The following is a 25,656-nucleotide window of genomic DNA, read 5'->3' as shown; positions in this document are numbered from 1 at the left end:
TATTCAGCAATTAAATATTGAACAATTCATAGGTATTGAAATACAACCAACATTCATAATACGTTTACAATTATGGCAATGATAGCTTATTAAGTCTCCAACCAAATTAAATTTGGTGATTTACCTCTGCTTAATATATAATTGAGTAATTATTTATTTTCCAACGTCATCTATTGGTAATTAAATCATATATAGTTAGAGCATCTCTAATTATACTCTTTATTTTGAAGAGCATCTTTCATATAAATAAAGAGCATTTTCATTCATTTTTAAATATAAAGAACACCATTTTTATTCAAATCCAATAAACTCTTTAAATTTAACGAAGATGCTCTTTTTTTTTAAGAAATAGACTTAATGGGAGAGAGAATTAATAAATAAATGTATATAAGAACTTGTAGTTTATTAATTAAAATTAGGGTAGAAAGTAAAATTTGACTCTCTAAATGTGAAGAGTCAAACTCACTCTCTAATTTATATTTTAAAGATAAATAATCTATTGGACTCTTGTTTTTATGAATAAACTCTTTATAATAAAGAATGTGAATTATATAAAGAGTCCTATAGAGATACTTTTATTTGTGGATAAACTTGGATTATATATGTGTATCACGAGCGATTCTCTTACTGTCTTATCAATTCCCTTAAAATTATATGTTGGGTTTTGGGCCTCATCTCAACTGGACCAACAGAATCAATTTGGATAAGGTGGAGGTAGTAACATACCTTACTGTATTCTTGATACTTGAGGCGAAACGGTATGTTCTAACCAGATAAACAACTACTCCTAATTCCAGATAAATGAAAGGAAAAATATTCCAACTGATTTTTCCACAAAAGACATAATAGTAATCTCCTCCCGGAAACACTGAAGAAACTTACATAAAGTCACACTCCATAACATTTTTTAAGTGATCATTTATCTATGTGTAGTTCGTTAATCGATCTTCCTGCATACTGTTTTGCTTCAAGTTTGATTGATTGAGCCAATGGATTTTCATAATGTGTGCTATATTACTCCCTCTAGCATTTCGGAAATCCTTCTACACATATGGAAAAACTGCAACACTTGAAAATTATCATACAAGAATAATAAATATATGTACATAACTTATCCAATGCCATGTTTGGTAGATAATTAAGCATAGTAAACCATGGAATCAAATTTAAAAAGCATAGACAAAAGAATCGAATCAGCAATTTTTATTAAAGTCTGATATGGGTAAGGCTTAAGCCACACACCAACTTTCCTGGATGATTTTAACTGGCTTTTATTCGATTTTTCTTTTGCTTTTCGAATATAGAACACCGTGGAATGAGTGGTTTGCAAGTTATTTTCGGATATCAGAATCACTACTGAAACAATTTGGTCCAAGAACTAATAAGTGGTAGCGTTTTGCAAATTAACCTTGTCTTTTGGTGAAGGTAGTTAATCAGTCCAAGAAAACCCATCATGTCGATAACTATAACTTGACACCCTATGCATAACATAATTACGACTGCAAAATTTACGAGGCATACGTTTGTCTTACTCTTCAATGAGATTTTGTATAGTTATACACTCCCTCAATCAATATCAATTCCACGCACCAGAATTACTGTAAACACCATTACTTACTTTATTTGTATATAGATAGAAGAAATAATCTATCAGACATCAAATCAGTTCGTTGGTTTACAAGTATGCCATATAACAAAACTACTTGATCAGTTCCAGTTACGTGTGATTATTCTGTAACTAGAGACTTAATTAAAATAGGCAGTCGTAGTTGTCCCTGTCAGTTAAGGCTATCATAGCTAGCTCATTGTAACCTGCCCATTGCTGAAAAGCATCTTGTTCGATTGCTGCAACTCCCTTTGTCCTCCGTATTAGAATCAGTTGGTTAATGTTCTATAAAACTGAAATTAACAAGAATTTAAGTGCTTCGAAGAAAAATTACATAAATTTAATTGTAAGATTCAGACGTACGTTTGACATATTACAAGGCTTTAATCACTTGACATTCGACTACTGTAGCTCCTAAGACCACCGAGACGAAAACCTGAAAACCAACCAGGAAAAGAAAAATACAATTATACTTATATACCATCATCTCACAGAAAATGTAGCTGTTGTTTTTGACGGATAGTATTTTTGTATCGTAATTTGATTATGTAGTCGAGGAGCTTATCCATTTCTTCTTCAGTAGTAATATGTACATCTTTATTCTGATCTGCATAGTTGAGTGCTCTATCTGCTCTAGAGGAAGGGACTGAAGAACCAAGGTCATTGAAGGCGGCCTCGAGTTGTTTCTTGCTGAGCGTGAGGCGGCCGTCTGCCTTAAATCTATTGAATATGACTTTCAGCTCTTCCTTGGTGTAAACAGGGAAATACCGATAACTGAGTCGGTCAGCGTAATTCACGAGTTTTTCCATTTCATCTTCACTTATATATCCATCTCCATTATCATCGGCATGGCGGAGAGCTCTATATGCCCTAAACAGGGGGAAGATTGCACCAAGCTCTTTGAAGGCTCCCCGGAGCTCTTTCCTGCTGAGGCGGCAGTCTCTGTTCTTGTCATGCTGCCAAAAAACATTGTTCAGCTCTTCCTTGGTGTATGGTCGTTTTTCAACTTTTTCTTCAAAACTATACTTATTGACGTTGTGGCGGCGGCCGCTGGTAGCCATGTAATCAAATTTCCAACCGATTTAAGTATAGACAAAAAAAATCAACTCTGCAATTTTTTTCTTTTTTCTTTTTTATGTGGATATTGAGTAAAGGTCTAACACCTGGGCAACTTCTTTGGTCCTAGACAATCAGAGTTAGGTTTTTGTTGATGCCATTTTTTGCGCCAACGAGAACTACATAAATCTTATGAGGAAATCTACATAAGGGTTTGTTATAAACGGATAATTTCGTGTTGAACTAATGCTAAAATGATAATTACTAAGAACATAGGATTTTTAGAGTGATTCGGATGCAAAATGCAAATCCTACATCCACTATTATTTTATTTCTTTTTCGTGTATTTTTGTAAGTACATGCGACCTCAATTCTAAGAACAAATGACGTGGTTTTTGGAGCAAGAAAATAGTACAGAGACTCATTTATATATTGTTGTCTTGGTGAACTTACTAGTGAAGTAATCCTTACAGAGAGCGACACATAAGCCTAAGATGGTATTAATTGCACATGAAGTAACTCTCCCATGAGGTGACACACGATCTGACTGTCATCACAAGTTGATGCTTACCCATGAAGTAACATTTGGTAAATTTACAAGTGAAGCAGTCCTCTAATGGAGTGACACGTAGTCTGGTGACAGTGCATCCTTGAGACACGGGACATGAATCCATGCATGGTGGATTTACCGCACAACAGTTTTTATTCTTCATGTTATCATGAAAAGATGAGAATAGCAGGAGAGGTTTAATTTATTTATTTTCTCCCTTCTCTTTAGTAGTAAGTCCAAGGGAGACAGGGGGTGTGACATGAAGTCCCACGTCGCTCCGTGTGAGAGGAAGTGTGTGTGTATATGGGGCTATAGGCCTTAACCCAACATGATATGTTTTGGGCCTAAAGCTCAGAAACACAACCATGACTTCTTGAGGCCCTGTAACGCCAAAGCAGACAATATTATGTTGGGCCATTTATAACAACCTTTGATATATTGTGAACCTCGTTCAAAGCTCTTTCCAAATCACCGTTGAAACTTCAAACTTTTAGATTAAAAAATGAGAGGAAGCATTTATATAAATAAGCTAAGCATATATACAAGTGGGCATCTTTGAAGTGCAAGTCTTGAACCCCACAGCATGATGCACCACTTCACTGATACGCGCTAAGTGGCTTTATTCTCAAAAACAATATAGTAACTATTAATATTTATTGCTTTTCCAGAAGTCTAAAGTTCACCTATATTCATTATTATATGACTCTTCAAGACTATAAGTGATGTTGTGTATTATGCTTAATAAGTATTTACGTTTATACCTGAAGGTTAATTTTCATGTTGGAACGTTGATAACTTTCCATTATGCGTTTGACAAATAATTGTAAATGAATTACTACCCTTAATTATTATAATCAGTTCTGATATAGACTGCAGGCTCGTGGGAGATGACAATACTGGATTGCACGTTAAAATATTAAGGCTGACTTTTCAACCCAAACATCTGGACTATTGCCGGTATCCAAGGCCTGGATATTGCAAGTTGAGATAAGCATAGCAAGTGGCAAGAATATAACTAAAAGTAGTATATGTTGTCAATTCAAGCACCTGAATTTTCTTTCATTCTTTCGAGTCTGGTCCATTTCCATTAATTACGCATTATGCTAATTAATGATAGAGTTGGTATATTATATCATAAAACACAAATTAAAACGGAATATTTATATCAGATAATGTATTTATGGTTATAAGAATAATGTGATACTAAATCTTTCCTATATACACATGTGATGCTTATTATTATAGTAGAGCATATGTCGCAAATAGAAACATTACTAGCTAGGATGCCCCTTTTTTTGACCCATAACCATACAACAAGTCAACAAGAGCGGCTCCACCACCTCCCCGCACGGCAGCTACCAATGGAGCAGCAGGTGGCCAAAATGGTCACCATCCCACAAGCGCACCAGTCACACAAAAAGACTCCACCAAGCCAAATCAACAAGTAGTTGCTGATTTCTTCTGGAACTTTGATACCAACAAAGATCATAAGCTAGAGTGTAATGAGGTCAAGGCGGCATTTGTTCACTTGAACGTCTCTCACTTCCCTAGTTAGTAAATATGAGTACAACAAAAAAATGGTATGAAAATTTTATGAGTATGATACGACAAATGATGAAAAATATGTTTATAAAAATTTGGTTATAAAATTCGGATACGAGAAAAATACGATACAAATATATACAAGTTTAATATGACACATCGTCAATAATACATTTTAAAAAATACAATAATAGTACTCTTGATTTTAGCATTTTTCATAATTATTGAATTAATCCTCCTTTGTTTTTTCTTATAGATGTATGGTTTACGTCTTTTTGAATTGTAATATTTTAATTTATAAAAAATTGTATCATTTGATTCCTAATTAATTACCACAAATGTTGTAGAAGTGGACTGGTCCAGTCAAATCCCAAAAAAATCATTTTAGTCTCTGTAAAACTGCTGCCGTTAGGGAATTCTAGAATGTGTTAATGCTTTTGAAAGTAAATGTCCAGTGTACCCCCCGTTTCTCATATTAGGAGGACTAAATACAAAATAAAAAACTAAGACCGTAGACATTAATATAACAAAATAATAATGAATAAAATAAAAAAATAAAATGAACAGGATTTGTAAAAAATTGAAACATTTTCATTTTTCACAACTAAAACTAAAAATTAAATATTTTAAATAAAATTCTCTACCTTAAAAAAAATTCCATGTATCAAGCATCAAGATAATAAAATTAAAAAAAAAAAAAAAAAAAACCAGAAAAATCATTCAAATCCAAAACCCAAAACTGCACAACAATAATTCAACCCTAATAAAGCCGCCACCACTGCACCACCAACCAAGCCACCCAAAAATTCAAGAACCAACTTGCTTAAAACCCAGTTAAGGCATGAAACCACCACCACGGCAAGACCACTATGACACCCTTTTTCACCATTACAAACACCAACAATGGGTTGGTGAGGGTGAGGGTCCTAACTCCTGGGGGATGGTTGGGTGTATGGGACGAAGAGAACTGAAGAAGTTGAAGAATAGTTGAAGAAGAAGAGATGAAGAGGGCGCCAAAAAAGAAACGAAGAGAATTGAAGAAGAGAGTAATTTCATTTCATTTGAGTTTTGAACCAACTCTACCTAAAACGACATTGTTTTGGCTCATTAAATAAGAAAATTTTATTTTTTAAAAATACGGTAATCGTATGAGAATTATACGCGAATTATATGACTGTGGCATATAATTCGACTGTACTTATAAAATACAGAAATTTGTGTTTTATATGCAAATTATATGGTTGGACGTATAATTCACGTATAAAACATAAATTTACTAACTAGACTCGCTTGAACTGAATAGTTCATAAAGCAATCGAGAAAGTAGATATCAACGGAGATAAATCTATTTATGAAAACGAGATGGATCGCTTTGGACTTTGCTCCAAATGGAATTAGCTACCAGCATTGAATCACCATCCATTCAAAAGACTATATGCAAAGAAGTGGTGTTTTATTCTACTTTCTTTTTTTTCTCCCTTGTGTTATGTGCTTAGAAAGCTAGCTAGTTCAATTGAATCGGTACTTCTGTTTCTTTGTGGTTTGTATAAGAGTCTTGATATGATATACATTCATTATTATTGACTCAACTTGTTGGTATACTAATTTCTTTTCAGGTTATATCTAAATCGGAGAAACTTCATCGATATATAATTATCATCTGTTGCTTCTCTGTGAGGCCTTTAGAGACGAAAACCAAAGAAAACTAATTCAAGTGGTACAAGAATTAATGGATCATATAAATTTGAAATATTTTTCTCATGATCATCAGCCTTGCTGGTAAGAATAAAAGGGAGCTTTATTTCTTATCTTATCCTTCTAAGATATAATAGGAAAAATTACTTGAGTCCACAACTTAAGGTTTATAAGAGTGGAAAAATACAACGATATCTATGGAGTATTAGAGAGGGTACAATTTTATTTCATATAATTTATTTGAAATGGACTTGGAAGTTGGAAGCACAGTGCTGTAACAATGTTTTTAAAAAACTCACAAACCAGAAACGGAAAATTTATAAGATTGCTTTTACATGCTGTATTATAAACACAGCCAAAAAAGTGTTTATACTACAATTATAGAAAATAAATGAGAAATTAAACAAAGAAGTCGCAAAGTGCGCTAGAGTAGCAGCACAAGAAGTGATATAGCCATCTCTGAAACATCATAAATGTGTAATATAGCTACTCTAGTTTACGGTAAATCCCCATTTGGCTGCGTATGTGATAAGCTCCTTCATCTCTTCGTCTGTAATGAATCCATCATTATCAGCATCAGCGTGTTGCAAAGCTCGTCTGGCTCTAAACCCACTAAAATTTAAACCCAACCCACGAAAGGCTACCTGAAGTTCTTTCTTGCTTAACCGGCCATCCCCATTAATATCATATCTCTTAAGAAGACCCTTTAGCTGCTCTTCTGTGAGAAGAAAGTTTGCAGTTCTGCTCAGATACACCGGCATCTTAATTAATAATGTGTTGGCTACAGAAGTGCAGGTGAAATGTAATTTGTTCGGTGAGGAAGAACCAAGCAAACAGATTCTTTTATACTAGATAAAGTAGTAATAAGGGTCAGATCAAAGACGCGTTTTGTATTAGTTATTGCCAAGGTTCTAGCCCAATGCAATGAATAAACAAAGCACAAATATAACACTCTAATAGAAGAATAAAGTGACCAACTATAAAGTATTGTCATTAAGAAAACCAGCTTATTGAAGATTCTTTTTTTTAATCAAGGTGTTTAGCCTAACCGCTAATTTACACGTATTTCGATTAATCTTCGATATAAATTATCTTAACAATCCATTTAATTTATTTAAAATGTTTTCAATTTTATTCTTTCTTTTTAATCTTCGAGAGAAATTAGCGTAACAATTCACTTAACTTATTGATAATGTTTCTAATTTTATTCATTCTTTAAGGGCATCCAATCCAAGGCCAGCTAAAAGCCTAGAAATTAAAATGCAATGAGATTCTCCATCATTTAACAACGAAATTGGCCTATAAATTAAAATGCAATAAGATTCTCCATCATTTAAAAACAAAATTGGTTCGTATTTATTATTAAATCTTTAAAGATAATATTCTTTCTACCTTTACCTGCACAATTGTCTATTTCGATGGCTTATTACAATGGGTTTAAATATGGTCTTCTTTACATCATTTTTCATGTGTGGAATTTGGAATGTTGACTGTTCATATATATTTAAATCGCATCCTGAATGGAATTTATCACGGCAAAGCTTGGCTAAGAACTAAAAACTAAAGCATTTGGGTGTTTTATTGAATGAAACACGTATACGGCAAATATAATATTGAACACGAGTAGTAATGAATTCAGGAAAAATAAAAATTTGAAATATTGTTTTTCAAGTAGGACTTACTTATTGAAGTAATAAACATCATATAACACCAGAATTGATTTGTTAACACTGTATAAATAATGAAGTAAACATATCAAATAAATTGTTAGTTATATCAATATTTGTATCTTAATTTCACAAGTATAACATTATATCTTTGAAATAATAATACTACTACTTTTATAATGAATTGTGACAACATCAGTATTTCAACTTGATATTAGCAGACCAACTCTAAGCACAAAGATAGTTCAGATATGCCAAACCATTCCAGAAGATTGACTCTAGAAGGCCCAAGACACAGGCCCACATGAGCACTCGCTCTCCTGATAACTAAAGCAAATAAAAAAATGGCAACTCTCCCGTCCGCTGAACTCGTAGTTGGTTGAGTTGATTCGTCCAAGGATACAAATTTTGTTGTTTGAAAAATGGAATTTCCAAAATCCCAAGTACACACGAACCCTCTATTATCCTTCTCAACCTTCATCCACCAAAACTGCCTCCGCCTCTGCTCTGAACTATCAAGCCGCTTCGACGACACCAAGCGCCTAGCCGCAACCTTAACCGCCAGGCTTCACCGTCAATCTCTGCCGCCGTTTGCATCTCTCTCACAGCCCAAGCAGGCCGTCGCTGCAACACTCAGCTCTGATTTTGTCGCGAAAACCCTTGCCGGCACGGCAGTGTATACTGTTAGCAATTCTAACAATGAGTTTGTGCTTATTTCGGATCCAAATGGAGCCAAGTCCATTGGCTTGCTTTGCTTTCGACAGGAAGATGCCGAGGCATTTCTTGCTCAGGTTAATCTTCGAAATTTGTGTTTTCTGCTCTTTATCGGTTTTGTTTCAGCTGATTTTTTTTTTTATTATTTTTTTTTTTTTTTTGTCGATAAATTATCTTTGGTGATATTTAGGTACGCTTGCGAAAGAGAGAGCTTCGAAGTGCGGCTAAGGTTGTTCCCATTACTCTTGACCAGGTCAGTTTGTTGGTGCTAGGTTATTTTAAGCTTTATGTTATAATTGTTAGGCTGTGTTGAAAAAGTGTTTCGAAGAATGTTTTTATTGTATGTGAGATTAATTATATGAACATTTAATTTCTGACTAAATAATCTGGAGCATGGACACAATTAAAGTTACCTACATCATCCTTTCACAGCCTACAAGTGTGAGGTTGATTATGTATTGATATTTAATCTATATTTTGAATAATATGAGTTTTTGTAATTTTGATACTACAGGTTTACATGTTGAAGGTTGAAGGAATTGCATTCCGTTTTTTGCCTGATCCAGTTCAGATAAAGAATGCATTAGAGGTGATTTTATTATATAAGTTGAATGTTAGCGTTTTTTCTTACTTGAAAGAGTGAGAGTGTTTATTATTTAAGTTTTGAGGTGACAGTTTAGCACTTATAGGTTATGCATTTTCTCATCATGCTAGCAAGTTTCTTTAGTTATTTGACTCATTTCAGTTTGGAAGGCTGTGTCAAATCAATATAATTTGAAATGAAATGACTAAAACACTTCTAGTTTAGCTGAACTAGAATAAGGGATACTAATAATACTTTCATGATTATCAGATGAAAGCGATTGATATTAGAACTGGCTTTGATGGAGTTCCTGTTTTTCAGGTATGCTATTTAATTATATGAATATGTCTAATGTCTAATGTCTCTGAAAGTGGACACATTTCCAACAAGTTCTTAGTTCTATAAATTGAACACCTCTAGCCTTTAATTTGTCATATAGCTGGCTTCAACATGGAGATACACATGAATTTGTATGCAGAATACATTCATATTGACCCTGGCTTATTTTTTTTATATTCACATTAATTTGAATGAAGGCCCCAATTTTCTGCATATCGTACTGTAATCTTTATTCTTATGAGTATTGTTTAATCAGCAAAATCTTTGTAAATCTTGTTTTAATTTGGTAATTGAAGGTATTTGTTTTCTGGAGACATTCCTTAAAGGTTATCTAAGATGAATTTTCTTACTAGATTAGAAATTTATGATGAATTTATCAAATCGTGTCAAAATGGGCCATGCCATTGGAATTTAGTAAGGAGAGTTCCTGTGCCCCATTGGCCATGGATTGGTACCAATTAGTCCATGACTGATATCCAAATGAATTTTAGAATGTTTTAGACACAAAAGAAAAGAAAAATAAAACTGTTCTTCAGTCTCCTATGATTGTTTTGCAAGTATAACATGAAATCATCAATCAATGCCCAAGCTGTAGCATTTTGCATTGGACATCTTTGGCCACGTTGTTGTGCATGGAACTATTTTGGTAAGTTTTGTTTGCTATGTGCGTGCAGATGTGTATCTGAGCATTCATTTCAGTTTTGCATTGTTCTGGATAGATGTCATGTGATTTCTCTCAATTTCCATTATTTCTGTGCGTGCAGTCTGACCTTCTGGTTGTGAGGAAGAAAAACAAGCGTTATTGCCCAGTATTTTTCCAAAAGGTTTGTTGACCCTGGAGTTCTTGGTGGATGTTTTATGTTGATTGGAACTTAACACCTTGGTAAGATGCTGTTACAAGTGCCTGTGGTACTAGCTATTCCTTGTTGTTTCTTATGCAGGAAGATATAGAAAAAGAACTCTCAAAGGTTTCCAGGGCGTCAAGAGGGTCTGGTGTTTCTCAACATATAATGGTATAAAAATGTATCATTGCTTTCATTTGCTATTTTGGTGCTCATATAGCATAATAATTAAAAAACTCAAAGGAATAAGGAACATGTGGGGAAAAATGGCTGTAAATTTATGAGTTTGGATGACTGCCATGAGTGCTTCAAAACCATCTATGCATTATTTCTGACTGGCACCACCTGCATGCACATAGACTTAGAAACAACGCAAATTTATGTTAAACAATTTTTGAGCACCAACTTCCATGTCTTATATGATGTTTTCAACACTCTTCATTTTATTTCCTTTGTTTCAATAGTTGGTGATCAGTCATGAGAAAGAAAATGGGGTAAAATCAAATGTTAGGTAATGAACTAAAAGTTTGATGAGAAAGTGGAATTTGGTATTTTGTTTAAGCAAAAGTTTGCTATTCTCGGATTTATTGTCAAGTCATAAAATCGGGCCCTATTAGACTGTAATAACATAAGTTCTGAATGTCAAAGGATCATATTTCTCTTACTCCGTTCTTTAGAATCCAAAGGCTTCTAGTATTTTATTGGTCAAACAGTTGATTTGACTAACAAGCAACATGGTCAATTAAATAATGATGTTGTAGATATCAACTTATTTGATCAGTGATAGTTAAAGTTTCATTGCTATGCTTCCACCAAAGGATTGGCTTTTGCAAGACCTGTTTTCATGCTATGCTACTATCATTTAGATACTATTCCACTAAACCTCCACAAAAGAAAAGTATCTAAACAGTTGAAACAATTCTGTAGCTGAAGTAATAAACTATGATAATTTGATGCCCCAAGGAAAATTAAAATCTTCTTAATTATCTATATGTAATACCTACCTAGATCTGACTATGGAAAAACTGTCTGGTCGATGTATTTCTTTTGGCACATTATCATGCTCAATATTTGACTCTGTTTAAACAGGTTGGAAGTTTGGAAGATGTTCTAAAGAAAATGGAGGTAATGAGTCTGATAATCATAAGTAATGATATTAAACTTGGACTGTTTATTATTTCTTTTTGTCTGCTGTAGATGAGTGAGAAGAACTCTGGCTGGGAAGATCTGATTTTCATTCCACCTGGTAAAAACCATTCACAACACATCCAAGAGGTGGCAAAAGTATGAGCTTTTGGATTTTTTTAAGTTCAACTGACAATATGAAAGGACAGAAAGGAGAGAACAAAGCAATATATCCATTCCAGGCTGATAGCATCTCAGGTCAGCAATTATGACTGATCAATGAATATCCTCCCATCTCACTTTCTTTTTACTATCTTTTAGGGAAATTTTTCTTTGACAGTCACTGGAGTAGCATTAAGATACAAGAAAAGGATACATTTTCAGTTGAAAACAATAAATAACCCAAAAAGTGAACCAACTAACTTTCAATTCAATGATAGAGTGAAATCCCACTTTTACATGGTTGGATTATGGGAACTCGCTACAATGTTGTAGTATTGTTAGATCATTTCTTCATGCGGTTGGTTCTTTTGAGATCGAAACTATTGTATTGTGAATTGACTACATGAATGTTCATTATTCCCAGGCTTTGACATATTGATGTCGCCCAAGACAATGATTGGAGAGTATTTGCAGCGTTTTACTTTAGTTGGAACGTGTGTGGCATTTGATTTGTGAAGACCACTTGCTAAACTATCAACCCCTACTGGATAGTTTTGCTAAATAAGTGATAACTTTTTAGTAAGCTCAGCAGTTTTCATTGTGAACGTACACAATTGTTTTGCTTCTTCGTTATAATTGATGCTCGATTAATTAAGTTATTGCTTTTGTTGCCATGATGTCCGTGTGGGTATTTTTTAGGACAACTTAACATTATACACTTATATGTATATCGATACCTTAGGTTGAGTAGAGAAAGACGAGGGTCAACAACCGTATATTATTTAGACAATCAAACAGATATGACATTATAACTCGGTTAATCTGCAATTCATTAGATGGCGTGCCCTGTTATCTCACAGACACACACACACAAAATAAAATAAAATAATTCTCAAAACAACCTAATGCAATTGACTCTCCGTCTCGCTTCCTTCTTATAAACACATCAAAGAGTCTATTCAGTGTTCACGTTCTTAACATATTAATCTGATTTCAAGATTATGTTGAAAGAAATATGGCGATAATGGGTTAAAACAACACGGCATTTGTGTTTCTAATTTATTATAAAACGATATTTGAGTACTTTTTGTTTTTAAGTTTTTCTATTACAAAACAATGAGGCAATAGGCAGCTGGCCTACTATATAGACCCCAGTGGGAGTCGGTCTAATTATCAAGAAGTTGACATTTAGATGAAATTATGATAGTTTACCATACCCTTTCCCATGGTTAATCAGGTAAAACATGACCTTAAATCAAATTTATTGTTGAGTTGTGCAGATGTCTAACCTTAAAACCTAATTATGTTTCCCAATGAGATTTAATGACAACTGGTTTATTAGAAAAAAAAAGATTGGTGGAGCCTCCCCATTTTGTAACGAATAAAAGCGATATTTCATTGCATTGCAGAAGTTGATAGGGCAACCGAATGGTTGTTGCTGGGCCTGCCCACTTCTACAGCCCTAGCGCGTAATTACCAAAGTATCCTTCTCTTATTTTTCTTTTACCATTATATTCCTTCATTTACCTCTTTTTTATACTAAAATTGACATTAAGAAGTTCAAAAACTCCACGTTTTGCTTGTGGGAAATCCCTTTTGAAGACCCAATAACAATACAATGCAAGTTTGGTGTCTGAAAAGGTAGGGGTAAAATGGGATATATGAAAAATAGTATCAGCCAAGGATTCGGATAGAAGTGAAGCTTCATTTGCCGCGACCTCTTTGTCTTTAAAGGAAGGAAATCAAAATTCTATATAAACGAGGAGGCGACAGTTGGAGATCTTTAAATGGTCTTTCATCTCTAGTAGTTACGCTCTCGAAATCTCTAACTTACTACATCCAAATCCTCATTAAAATTGGTAATCAATTCTCATTTTAAATTGTCAAATACCATAAATTTAAACCTACACAAAGTAGGAGAGAGCCTACTTTGGTGGTTAGGAGATTTTGGTTGAGATGGGTGAGGGGCTTGGTCTTCAGAAGATGATGAAGGCCACTGCCTCAAAGGCTTTGGTTATCAGAATCAACCTGTTGTTCCTTGCTTTCTTTCTGATTATATATGTAGGTCTTTTTCTCCAGCCATCTTCTACTGTCTACTTTGAGAATGCTGCATCTCTTGTTAGGTGCTCATTGCGCGAGTGCCATCACAAGGTAAGGTGAGCCACCCAAGTTAGTAAGTTTTTAGTTATAATTGTAGAATTGTATGATATATATTTTTTTTTTGGGATTGCCCATTTGCTTAAAATTTTAATTCTCTGTAGGTGGAAAAAAGCATGAAGATGGAGGCGATCTTTGAAGATATTCAAGCCAATGAGCCAAAGCCTAAAAGGAATCTGACAAAGATTGGGGTTCCAAATTTCATGATTGAAGTAGGGAGAGGAATGAAGATTGGAATGTTGAATATGGATGAATATGATATTAGTGAATGGAAAATATATGGAGAAACAATATCAGTGGATTTTGAAAGGGTATCAAAGTATTTCAAATGGCCGGATTTGTTTCCTGAATGGATAGATGAGGAGGAAGAGAATGACACTCCAACGTGTCCTGAGATACCAATGCCAGATTACAAAATATATGATAACATGGACATAATAGTGGCTAAATTGCCATGCAAGTTCCCGGAAGAAGGATGGCAGAGAGAGGTGTTTAGGCTTCAAGTTCATCTAATAGTGGCGAATTTGGCAGTGAAGAAAGGGAAGAGAGATTGGGATTGGAGGACAAAAGTGGTGTTTTGGAGTAAATGCCGGCCAATGTTGGAGCTATTTCGATGCGATGACTTGGTAAGAAAGGAAGGTGATTGGTGGTACTATATGCCTGAGATAGCGAGGTTGGAACAGAAGGTTTCATTGCCTGTTGGGTCTTGTAAATTGTCTTTGCCTTTGTGGGGACAAGGTATGCCTTCAACTCTACTCTTTTTTTAAGTATTTTATGTATTTTTTTTACATGGCTGAACGTAATTAACTGTCCAAAACTAGAAGAAATAAGTATTATGTTCTGTCCAAAATGTCTAAAACTCGAAAAAAGGGCATACATTCTGTCAAAATATTAGCCAAAAACAAAACCAGAAAAAGGGTTTACATAGATAAATAAACTGTCAAACTAGAAGAAGAAGAAGGGTTAAAAATGAAAAGTGTAAAAAAAAAAAAAAAACGAGAAATAGCGAAAAAAGAAACTCTGGAACCAGAAAAAAAAAGGGTTAAAAAGGTCAAATGAGAAGAAAAAGGGTTAAAAGTGAAAAAGGTCAAAACTAGAAGAAAAAGGGTTTAAACTTTAAAAAACTGTCAAATTTAAAAAGAAAAATGAAAGGTTAAAATGGAAGAAAATTGGTTAAAAGAGAATAAAGGAAAGGGAAAAAAAACGAAGAAAAATGGTTACAAGAGAATAGGTTAAAAATGAAGAACAATGGTTAAAAGAGAATAAGGGAAAGGGTCAAAATAAAGAAAAACAAAAACATAACGCGCCAGGTAGGGATCGAACCTACGACTTTCTGCTTAGGAAACAGACGCTCTATCCACTGAGCTACAGGCGCTTGTTAATGGGTTCGATCTTCTAGATTACAATTTCAAGGATACTCTAGTTGACAATTTGATGTTGGTTTCTTATTTTCAGTCACTGGGGTCGTTAGAAAACACAAGGAATGAACAATTTACCATGTGTATGAGAAAGCAAATAGCCTAATTGTCTTAGTTCATGGTTTGGTTTGACTTTTGGTTAATTGATGTGGATGTCAAAAATGACTGCTTTTGCTTGCTACTAAAGTTTAGGATGCAGTGGTTGGGCTTTAGTTGTCTTACTTTTCCCTAGCTTTAATTAAATGTTTAAACATAGACACCCGTCAAACATCGTAATTCTCATTTTTATCTATTTTTCTTAAAGTTTTCGATATTTATGTTTAGTTATAATATAATTTTTAAAGCGTTACTCAAACATAATTAATGAATCAATTAAGTACTTCATGATTTTATTACTATTTAATAAATTAAAGAGAAAACATATATTATTGATCTCAGGAAACGACGAAGTCTACGATCTTTCTAAGATAAAGAGTGCCACAAAGATAGTCAAACGTGAAGCCTATGCCACGGTTCTTCATTCCAAGGAAACATACGTTTGTGGTGCTATAACCCTAGCTCAAAGTCTCCTGAAAACGGGCACCAAAAGGGACCTTGTTCTTCTCATTGATAAGTCCATCTCTATCCCCAAACGTGAGGCCCTCGCTGCAGCCGGTTGGAAGATTCGAATAATCAAAAGAATTCGTAATCCTATGGCTGAAAAGGGTACATACAATGAGTATAATTATAGCAAGTTCAGGCTATGGCAACTCACAGACTATGACAAGATCATATTCATTGACGCCGATATTACTGTTTTTCGTAACCTGGATCTCCTTTTCCATTTTCCTCAACTTTCAGCCACAGGTAATGATATATGGATCTTTAATTCGGGTATCATGGTCATTGAGCCCTCAAATTGCACATTTCGAATATTAATGAACCGACGTAAAGAAATTGTTTCATACAATGGCGGTGACCAAGGCTTCCTTAATGAAGTTTTCGTGTGGTGGCATCGATTGCCGAGAAGAGTGAACTTTCTAAAGAATTTCTGGGCTAATACAACGTTGGAGGCTAGTGTTAAAAACCATTTGTTTGGGGCAGATCCACCAAAACTTTATTCGATTCATTATTTAGGTTTGAAGCCTTGGTTATGTTACAGAGATTATGATTGTAATTGGGATATTGAGAATCAACATGTTTATGCTAGTGATGTGGCACATGAGAGGTGGTGGAAACTGCACGATGCCATGGATGAGAAGCTGCAGAAGTTTTGTGGGATAACGAAGCAAAGGAGGATTGAGCTGGATTGGGACAGAAAGAAAGCTAGAGAGGCGGGGGTACCAAATAAGCATTGGAGTATCAATGTTACAGATCCTAGACAGTCTCATTTGATTGATTAGATCCAATGTGCCATGAGTTTTTTTTCCCTTTCTTATATATTTTTGTTCCATTTGTAGAACAATATATAACCATATATATGGAATGCTTTCGTTCCATGTAATTTATGTGTGAATAGAATTTGCATGAGGAATCAATGAGTTGTGTTTTTTCATCAAGGAAATATAATTTGTAGGGTTTGTGTATTGATGCAAATGCCGCAAACAATGCTTGCTGAATTTGCCTTTCAAGACATTTTAAAAAAATAAAATAGGCTAATTAAATTTTAATTTGTGATAAATTAAGATTGTTACAAAGCAATGGTTGGTATTTATTTTTTTTTATAATTGGAGTGTCCGACTCAACTTGCAAACATCTCAACTAATCTCTGAAGTCTATTGAACACTTTATAAATTCAATATTTCAAGATAAACCACAAATATGATAGATGACCCCAAAGTGATTGTTAATGGTTAGTATTTTTAAGTATTAGGTAGAAACAAAATAAATAAATATGCCTCTATCTCTAATCTGTATAAAATTATTCATGTGATTGCAGTTGCTTTATATTTGTGGATTAGGTATTCTGCAGGTGAGGGATGACAGAGACATAGTAGAAGAGGCACGTCAAAATTCCGTTGGGGTTCTTAAAAAATATAATTAGAAGAGGAGGTAAAATTAGTGACAGATAAAGGTGATTGGTTAATTTGTTAACGATTTCCAAAAGGTAATTATAGAATCTGTTTAACGGTCTCTATCATCCCAGAACATCTAAGAGAAAAAAAAATGATGATTGGTGCAGTGTAACAAATAGATGAGAATTGAGAGAATAATGCTTAAATCAAAGTTTGGTTTAAGCAAAAATCTTATTTTGGTACACCTAACACACTGTGTTTATGTATTTATATGGAATTATTAGGGCCTATAGAAAGCGATAACACATTAAATTAAAAAAAGATTAATTGTAGAGTCAATATAAAGTTAAATAATTCAACTACCATTAGTTGTGAAAGTGAATATATATGCTTAATTAGTCCTAACAAAAATAAATATATTTTCCGAGTAGTGGTTGTGGTTAGATCAGTTGATAACTAATGCTACTCTAATCAATATTAAAAACAAAACCACAAATCACTCACACGGAAACCTCTAATTTCTAATTAAACTTTATCATTTGCTTTCTTAATTAGTCTTTGTTTGATTGATCATATTTGGAAGGACGTCCATTTTATTTTCTCTTTAAAGTGTTGGGCTTCAGCTCGTCATCATGGTGTGGCCTTGATGGGCCGACATAGAATTCATAATTGCATATTACACCAGTATCATATGTAGAGATGGCAATGGGCCCGACATTTTCGGATACCCGACTGACCCGAAAGGGGTGGGCTTTATCCAAGGTTCGCGGGCTTGGGCTTGATTTTAAGACCCGACCTGGGGTACAGGCCGAGCATGGGTATATCTTTAGGCTCGGCCCGGCCTGGCCCGTCCCCAAAAATTTTAGTATTAATTTTACTAATTTACCCTTATACTATATATTTAATCACAATATTATTCTACATATATATATCCATTTTTCCCAAACTCTAACCTCAATTTTCATCCCATATTGAAGGTTTAACATGTTAAAATTGCCTTTAAATGAGTTAAATGGATTTTGTTCAACTTATAAAAGTGGATTTCACCGTAACATATTATGCACAGCTAAAAAATTAGTATAATCAAATTTTATGGAGTTTTAATTGCTCACTTATTGCTTAAATTATTTGCGAAAATAGCTTCAATTAATATTTAAAAACTATTTCTAAAATTAAAAATATAAAAAAATTTGAAATTTATTAATATTTAAAAATAAACATTATTAAAAAAAGCGGGCTTGGGCCGGGCCTGCGGTTATAAAAAACCCGTCGGGCCAGGCTTGGGTTTTGTCTATCATACCCGTAACGGGCTCGGGCCAGGCTTGGGCTTGTGTCATGAGGTCGGGCTTGGGCCTGAGCCAAGGGGTACCCGGTCCCGGCCCGGCCCATTGCCATCACTAAATTCATATGTGTAATATTCCCTTCTCCATAGATAAATAAATAGTCGTTTCATGTTTTACAGTTAATTAACAATAATGCCTACTTATATTTAGGAAATATTTTCATTATCAAAATTTTGTTATTATTGATTACATTACATATGAAGATTTTAATTTTTACGTTGTTGTTATGAAAATTCTCAATAACTAGAGATATTCGATTGACCTTAACGAAATCGAATAAGATGACTGCGTGGTTATGAATAATCAATAGTAGAAAATAGAATTAGTGAAATTAAATGCAAAATAACTTTTAAGGTGGTTCAACGAGGTAAATTTCAAGCTTATATCTACTGTTATCTTATTAACATATTTGATTACAAAAATAAGCACTCTCTCTCCCTCTCTCTCTCAAATCGATAACCCCTTTTACAATGAGTTTAAAGGGGTTTATATACTGTTAAGTTGATAACGATTACAAACAAGAGTAATTCTCATGATTATGACTTGCGTTTTGAAAAGTTAATCTTATGATTTTTGGTGTTGTGATCATGCCGAGATTGTAGGGAGTCAATTTCATAATCTTTTTTCTATATTTTAAGAGATAACATAAGTTTAAAGAGATAAGACTCATTCATGGTTTGGAAGATAACTCCTAGATAGCTCGCTTTAATTCTTATCATAGCTTGCTTCCATCTGATCATCATCTCACAAATTATTCTGCATTACATCTTACTCCGAATTATTCGCACATTCTTGCACAACATACATGCTTTAAGCAAGTTATAGTATGTGTTAATTAATAGATTGAACTACTAAATTTGCAAAACACATGCTTTATAAATTAAAATTTTAATTGAAGTAAAAGAAAGAGTATTATTGAAATGATCAATAACAAAATTTGGTTTATAATAACTGGCCGTTTGAAGTATTTTATAGCAGTCGGAGTTCCACGTCAATAACACGTTTTTCAGTTATGTGCAAGATTGCTCTCCACAAACACAAGTCCCAATACCCACACAGCTTTGTCCTGCTTGCTTCCACAGCTTCTCTTTGGGATTCACTTCTATTCAACTCCGAAACCCTAAGTCACAAATCTCTAACTTTTATATTTTACTCAATCCATCGGCGCTGACTTGGCCACGCTCACCAACGGTACTCTCAATTTTGGATATTTTGGTCATTATGTTGATTCTGATCGCTTGCGCTGTCCAAACGTAATTCTAGGTGCTTTCACACGTTTTTTGTCACTAAATTACCCTTTTCTTTTCCCACACATTATATGATACTTTACTTGGAGATAGAACTTGATTTGGAGGGTATAAAGGTCCTTGTACAGAGAAGTTTATCCACGCTTCACAAGAAGAGTAAGGTGGGCGGTGGGTTTGGTATTCTTTATTTATTATATACTTCCTTTTTATAAAGGATAATCATTATGATGTTGTGTTAATTTAATTTCAGACGTGGATGAATTTCTTTTTTCTGAAAAAAAAATTAAATAAATAAACCGAGATGATGAAAAATGGTGGACCAAGACCAAGAGGAGCCTAGCTGAGCTGCCAAAGCCGAAGCCACCCTGTCTCAGACAGACATTATGGTCAAAACACTTATTTTCTTTTCAGATTCCTTTACAAAAATAATCATTCTTCATGAAAACCACCAATTATTTATAAATTTGTTTTATTATAAAAAAATAAAATATCATCTTGAGGCAGAGACAGAGAGAGCGTACAGATAGATCTAGTCTGTGACTGTAAGAGAAGAGGCTGGCTCCACGCACGTGTCCAAGTCTTCTCTCCGTTAATTCCTCAATTCTAATTTTAACATCAAAATTTACACCTCCACTTTTTTGAATTTGCTATTTTTTATTTTTCGTACCTTTTCTGTTAGTGCGGATTTCTGGATATCATTATCATCTTTTCCCTTTGATTCATATCTCTGGTGGTTTCTGGATAATCTGGGTAAGTTTTTCTTTAATCCTCCTTTTTTTTTTTTTTTTGAGATACCATATCCTGTTTGTTACTTAATCACCTTGTTTGTGTAATCGTTGCTTAACTTCTTGATTAAAGCTTTAATAAACTCTTAGTTTTCAATACGTCTCTTCATTGATTCCTGGCTTCTAGTTGGATAGAATTATGCGTTGACTGATGCTATAAGTGAGGATATCAATAACTGGATTTATTTTCAATTTATGCTCAGTTTGATTCCGAAGTGGAATCTTAGTTAACTGATTGGATTTCGCTAGGATGCATGAATTTTGAGTTAATTATATATTTGCTCTTTATTCCTTTTGAAGTTGCTAAAATAATTCCATACATATATATCTTTACGCAGTCTAGCTTTATTGTCGTTTCGTTTATGCATAGAGAAGAATATGGGAGCAGCCTAAACGAATGGAGTTGTTGGAGAGAGAGTAGGATGACCTTATTAATATCTGGAAATCTGTGATGATGTTTAACTTTAGAATGAATCTCAGTTTGCGAAAAGTATATAAATTTGGCTTCAATTCTCAAAGCCTATAATGGTCTTAGGAAGTTAGCTCCCAGTTAAGTAATTAGTTAATATGGTTGGTAAACCCTTTAATTTACTTGTAGCGCTTTGTATGACACATTTGGAAGGGCTTAAATATTGTAATCATAGAGATTCAGTTTAGAAGGAGCATAGAGGAACTATCGTTGTGGAAGCATCGTACTTCTGTAATCATAATTCCTTTGTGTTTCCTGTGCAGGTAAAATCTATTGTTTCTTTATTGAATAATGAATATATCAATCAATTCTGATGGTTGAGAATATCAGTTGGAGTTTAATTGTGGATTACTTATTGGGAAGTTATAGACTTGATCACTGAAGTGCTTTAGCTAATTGGTTTTACTTCTTTATTCAAAAACTTATCCTAAATTTCCAAGTTAGCTGCATTCTGGGGAATTAACATGATTTGGGCAGTGATTTCATGCTACATTTTTGTGTCATCTAACTGGTCATAGTTAATTTTATTTTTTTATTTATCTGATTCATGATTATTTGGATTTCAGTTCCGTCCTTGTACTACTTTAGACTTTATTGGCATGGAGGACAGTAAAATTGCTGACCAAATGCCACCTCCAGAGTCTTCTTTATCCCCCATAGTTGATAATGATGCTTCCACTGAAGCTCCAACAGCTCCAGTTACCAATGGAAAAGCATCTGAGTTGTCAAATATGGAGAGTTCCAATTCCAAATCAGAACCGGTACATGATGCTGCTGATAACTCAGTTTTGGAACAAGATCAATTTCTTTCAACTGGCAATTCCACAACTTCAACAGTTTCAGCTAATCAATTGGAGACAGAGTATAGGGATACAATGATGGAGGATTCAAAAACTGAAGCCATGCATGACAACTCTGATGGAAGCAAATCCCAAGATCCTGGCTCTGTTGGTGGTTCCCATGATCACTCTGTTGGTGGTTCCCATGATCATACCGAGGATAGAAATATACCCTCTTCTTCCTCTCCTCAGGTACTAGATTCTAGAAGTGACCGACAGGTAGAGCCATCCAATAATCTTGATCTACCCCATGCAAAGCTTGCCAGCATTGCTGTGAGAGCCCCAACTATGGTCAATTCTCCTAAACATGTTATGGATGCTCCCAGCCATCTTGTGAATTCTCCTAAGCATGTTTATAGTTCTCCTAAACAATATGTCAATTCTCCTAGATATGGTATCAGTTCTCCTACACTTGTTAATCAGGCTGACATGAAGAGAGGTCTTATTGATACAACCGCACCTTTTGAGTCTGTTAAAGAGGCTGTTTCCAAATTTGGAGGAATTGTTGATTGGAAAGCCCATAGAATGCAAACTGTAGAGGTATGTGTTTTGTGCTTTCTTCTTCTTAGTCTTTTGCATGAATGCTTAAAGGAGTCTAATCTGATTTCTTCTATGCTTGATTCTGAAAGTTGCAATATATTCGTCATTGTGCTTTACTGATAGGTATGTATGTCCACTAAAATTGACTTGAATTTCTTTGGCTATGTAGAGACGCAAGCTTGTAGAGCAGGAACTGGATAAGGCACAAGAAGAGATACCTGAGTATAGGAAAAGGTCAGAGGCTGCTGAAGAGGAAAAGAGCCAAGTACTGAAAGAGCTTGACCACACGAAGAGACTAATAGAAGAATTGAAACTTAATCTGGAGAGGGCACAAACTGAAGAGCAGCAAGCAAAACAAGACTCTGAGCTAGCCAAACTCAGGGTGGAAGAAATGGAACAAGGGATTGCTGATGATGCTAGTGTAGCAGCCAAGGCACAGTTTGAGGTTGCTCAAGCCAGGCATACAGCTGCAGTTGCAGAGCTGAAATCTGTAAAAGAAGAGTTGGAATCACTGCGCAAGGATTATGCTGCTTTGGTGTCTGAGAAAGACATAGCTGTAAAGAATGCAGAATCAGCAGTTTCTGCTTCCAGGGAAGTTGAAAAAACAATGGAGGAGCTGACTATTGAGCTGATTGCAGCAAAGGAGTCCTTAGAGTCTGCACATGCTGCCCATCTGGAGGCCGAAGAGCAAAGAATAGGAGCAGCAATGGCCAGGGATCAAGATTCTCACTTTTGGGAGAAGGAATTGAAGCAGGCAGAAGAGGAGCTCCAAAAACTTACCCAGCAAATTCTTTCAGCGAAGGACCTCAAATCGAAACTAGACACTGCTTCAGCCTTGCTACTTGATTTGAAAGCTGAACTAGCAGCTTATATGGAATCAAAATTCAAAGAGGAAACTAACGAAGACGAACATTCAAATGGTGTATTAGAGGAACCAGTGAGGAAATCTCATACTGACATACAAGCAGCAGTTGCATCAGCTAAGAAGGAACTTGAAGAAGTGAAACTAAACATTGAGAAAGCCACTGCCGACGTGAATTGCTTGAAGGTGGCAGCCATATCTTTAAAATCAGAGCTTGAAAAAGAAAAATCAGCTCTTGCCAACATTAGGCAGAGAGAAGGAATGGCATCAGTAGCAGTTGCTTCTTTGGAAGCTGAGCTGGACAGGACCAAGTCAGAGATAGCACTTGTTCAGATGAAAGAGAAAGAAGTTCGGGAGAAGATGGTGGAGCTTCCCAAGCAACTACAGAAAGCAGCACAAGAGGCAGACCAGGCAAAGTCACTTGCTCAGATGGCTCGTGAAGAGCTGCACAAGGCAAAGGAAGAAGCTGAGCAGGCAAAGGCTGGAGCAAGTACCATGGAGAGTAGGTTACTAGCTGCTCAAAAGGAGATAGAGGCTGCCAAGGCTTCAGAAAAATTAGCTTTAGCTGCCGTCAAAGCACTGCAAGAGAGTGAAACAACTCAGAGCACCGATGATGTGGAGTCACCTACTACTGGTGTTACACTTTCTTTAGAGGAGTATTATGAGCTCAGCAAGTGTGCCCATGATGCAGAGGAGCAGGCCAACATGAGGGTGGCAGCTGCCATCTCTCAAATTGAGGTAGCAAAAGAGTCTGAATTGAAAAGCTTGGAGAAGTTGGAAGAAGTGAATAAGGAGATGGCTGCAAGAAAAGAAGCTCTGAAAATTGCAATGGACAAGGCTGAGAAGGCCAAGGAAGGGAAGTTGGGTATTGAACAGGAGTTGAGAAAGTGGAGGTCTGAGCATGAGCAACGAAGAAAAGCCGCTGAATCTGGTCAAGGAATAAACCCCAATAAAAGCCCAAGGCCTAGTTTTGAGGGGAGGAAAGAATCAAAGAACTATGACCGCATGGCAGATGCTTCTGTTAATCATATATCAAACTCAAAGGCATATGTGCATGGAAGTTCATTTACGCATGAAAGTAACACTGAAAATGATTCATCTCCAGAAACAAAGATTCCTAAGAAAAAGAAAAGGTCACTGTTCCCACGTCTTTTTATGTTTTTGGCCAGAAGAAGGTCACATGCATCTAAGGCGTCAAATGTTTCATGAGCAGTATGTGAAAATTTTCTGTTGTGACTTTTCCTGTTTTCTGGGGATTTTTTTTCTCTCTCTTTCACAATGACCATGTAAACTAGATATACTTGAGAATATTTTACTCGAATGTAAATGCTGGGGATTGTTGTAATTTGTGTGTATGATAAAATTGATTGGATTATTATACCTTTGCTTAGAGAAAGGATTGTGTTTCATTGGTGGATATGAAGAAGGAAACAACTTTGTGATTTGTAATTAGTTGGCGGAAAAAAGGTAGCATGGTTCTCTGATGTATAGGTTTGTAATGTTTGAACCTCAACTATTGTAAAAGTTTTATCTTATTTAATGGAAGAATTTGGGATTTTTGCTAGTTTACTCTTTGAGAAGTGTTAGTCTTACAAAGACAAATACAAAGGAGGCATACAAAGACAACTCCCACCCTTGATCTTCATGATTTCTCTTTCTCTCTCTTTCTCTTTTTCCGTTTTTTCTTTGTTTTTTTCTTCACTTTGTAGGCTTTTTTGTATAAGTCTTTGTAAGGATAGACTTATTCTTACTCTTTAGTAATAACATTGTACTTCATTTCAGTTTCAATTAAATATTTGGGAAACCGAAGGAAACTAGGGAGGCCCAATTTTTCAGTTTTCGCCGGCAGGATTTATCACCAACGTGTTCGATCTTTAACAAGCCCGTTCTATGAATTTGTCTAGTCATTTCATTGGTGAATAAAGTAGAAAGATACAAGAAAGTATTACCGGCTTTAGCTCAGTTGGTAGAGCGGCAGACTCTAGTCGCTGTTCGAATCCGGCAAGCAGGATTTCGTTTTTGATGGTTTTTTAACTGAAGAATACTAAGGAAAGAGAGAGTTGAGAGAAAGTTATTGCAAATTGCGTTCAAAAGCTTCAATTGTATTACATCAAGCAACCA

The 25,656-nt window shown here is 35.0% G+C and overlaps 4 protein-coding genes and 1 non-coding gene across 6 annotated transcripts; 3 read left to right on the top strand and 2 right to left on the bottom strand.

The window, feature by feature from the left end:
• Positions 1 to 2,094: 2,094 nt before the first annotated feature.
• On the bottom strand, positions 2,095 to 2,667 carry LOC116125616 (calmodulin-4-like). The gene has a single exon (XM_031411308.1). The coding sequence runs from the start codon at positions 2,665 to 2,667 to the stop codon at positions 2,095 to 2,097; it is 573 nt and encodes a 190-aa protein (XP_031267168.1).
• Positions 2,668 to 8,398: 5,731 nt separating this feature from the next.
• LOC116125670 (protein TIC 22, chloroplastic) lies at positions 8,399 to 12,555 on the top strand. The gene is made up of 9 exons (XM_031411395.1): positions 8,399 to 8,907; positions 9,021 to 9,083; positions 9,345 to 9,419; positions 9,684 to 9,734; positions 10,517 to 10,576; positions 10,694 to 10,765; positions 11,684 to 11,719; positions 11,792 to 11,977; positions 12,306 to 12,555. Exons 1-8 carry the CDS (start codon positions 8,539 to 8,541, stop codon positions 11,882 to 11,884), a joined length of 819 nt encoding a protein of 272 aa, XP_031267255.1. The 5' UTR covers positions 8,399 to 8,538; the 3' UTR covers positions 11,885 to 11,977; positions 12,306 to 12,555.
• Positions 12,556 to 13,664: 1,109 nt separating this feature from the next.
• Positions 13,665 to 17,003, top strand: LOC116125660 (UDP-glucuronate:xylan alpha-glucuronosyltransferase 2). Of its 2 annotated transcripts, none has more exons than XM_031411383.1 (3): positions 13,665 to 14,032; positions 14,143 to 14,776; positions 15,895 to 17,003. In XM_031411383.1, exons 1-3 carry the CDS (start codon positions 13,838 to 13,840, stop codon positions 16,836 to 16,838), a joined length of 1,773 nt encoding a protein of 590 aa, XP_031267243.1. In that variant the 5' UTR covers positions 13,665 to 13,837; the 3' UTR covers positions 16,839 to 17,003. The 2 variants fall into 2 exon arrangements, with proteins under 2 accessions (XP_031267243.1, XP_031267244.1); XM_031411384.1 differs by having other exon boundaries at positions 13,922 to 14,037.
• Positions 15,341 to 15,413, bottom strand: TRNAR-CCU. The gene has a single exon. It is a non-coding gene; the product is annotated as a tRNA-Arg (tRNA).
• Positions 17,004 to 20,513: 3,510 nt separating the features above from the next.
• On the top strand, positions 20,514 to 24,880 carry LOC116125584 (protein WEAK CHLOROPLAST MOVEMENT UNDER BLUE LIGHT 1-like). The gene is made up of 3 exons (XM_031411287.1): positions 20,514 to 20,790; positions 21,861 to 22,673; positions 22,843 to 24,880. Exons 2-3 carry the CDS (start codon positions 21,894 to 21,896, stop codon positions 24,742 to 24,744), a joined length of 2,682 nt encoding a protein of 893 aa, XP_031267147.1. The 5' UTR covers positions 20,514 to 20,790; positions 21,861 to 21,893; the 3' UTR covers positions 24,745 to 24,880.
• The last annotated feature ends 776 nt before the right edge of the window (positions 24,881 to 25,656 follow it).

The sequence above is a fragment of the Pistacia vera genome, unplaced genomic scaffold (assembly GCF_008641045.1).
Source record: "Pistacia vera cultivar Batoury unplaced genomic scaffold, PisVer_v2 Contig169, whole genome shotgun sequence".
Classification (NCBI taxonomy): domain Eukaryota; kingdom Viridiplantae; phylum Streptophyta; class Magnoliopsida; order Sapindales; family Anacardiaceae; genus Pistacia; species Pistacia vera.
This window is presented reverse-complemented; position numbering and strand designations above follow the sequence as displayed.

Coding starts and splice junctions, on each gene's coding strand:
- LOC116125660 (XM_031411383.1), top strand. CDS start 13,838: ATGGGTGAGGGGCTTGGTCTTCAGAAGATGATGAAGGCCACTGCCTCA. Junction 14,033..14,142: donor TGCGCGAGTGCCATCACAAG/GTAAGGTGAGCC, acceptor AATTCTCTGTAG/GTGGAAAAAAGCATGAAGAT. Junction 14,777..15,894: donor TTTGCCTTTGTGGGGACAAG/GTATGCCTTCAA, acceptor TATTGATCTCAG/GAAACGACGAAGTCTACGAT.
- LOC116125616 (XM_031411308.1), bottom strand. CDS start 2,667: ATGGCTACCAGCGGCCGCCGCCACAACGTCAATAAGTATAGTTTTGAA.
- LOC116125670 (XM_031411395.1), top strand. CDS start 8,539: ATGGAATTTCCAAAATCCCAAGTACACACGAACCCTCTATTATCCTTC. Junction 8,908..9,020: donor CCGAGGCATTTCTTGCTCAG/GTTAATCTTCGA, acceptor GGTGATATTTAG/GTACGCTTGCGAAAGAGAGA. Junction 9,735..10,516: donor ATGGAGTTCCTGTTTTTCAG/GTATGCTATTTA, acceptor CTGTGCGTGCAG/TCTGACCTTCTGGTTGTGAG.
- LOC116125584 (XM_031411287.1), top strand. CDS start 21,894: ATGGAGGACAGTAAAATTGCTGACCAAATGCCACCTCCAGAGTCTTCT. Junction 22,674..22,842: donor ATAGAATGCAAACTGTAGAG/GTATGTGTTTTG, acceptor TTGGCTATGTAG/AGACGCAAGCTTGTAGAGCA.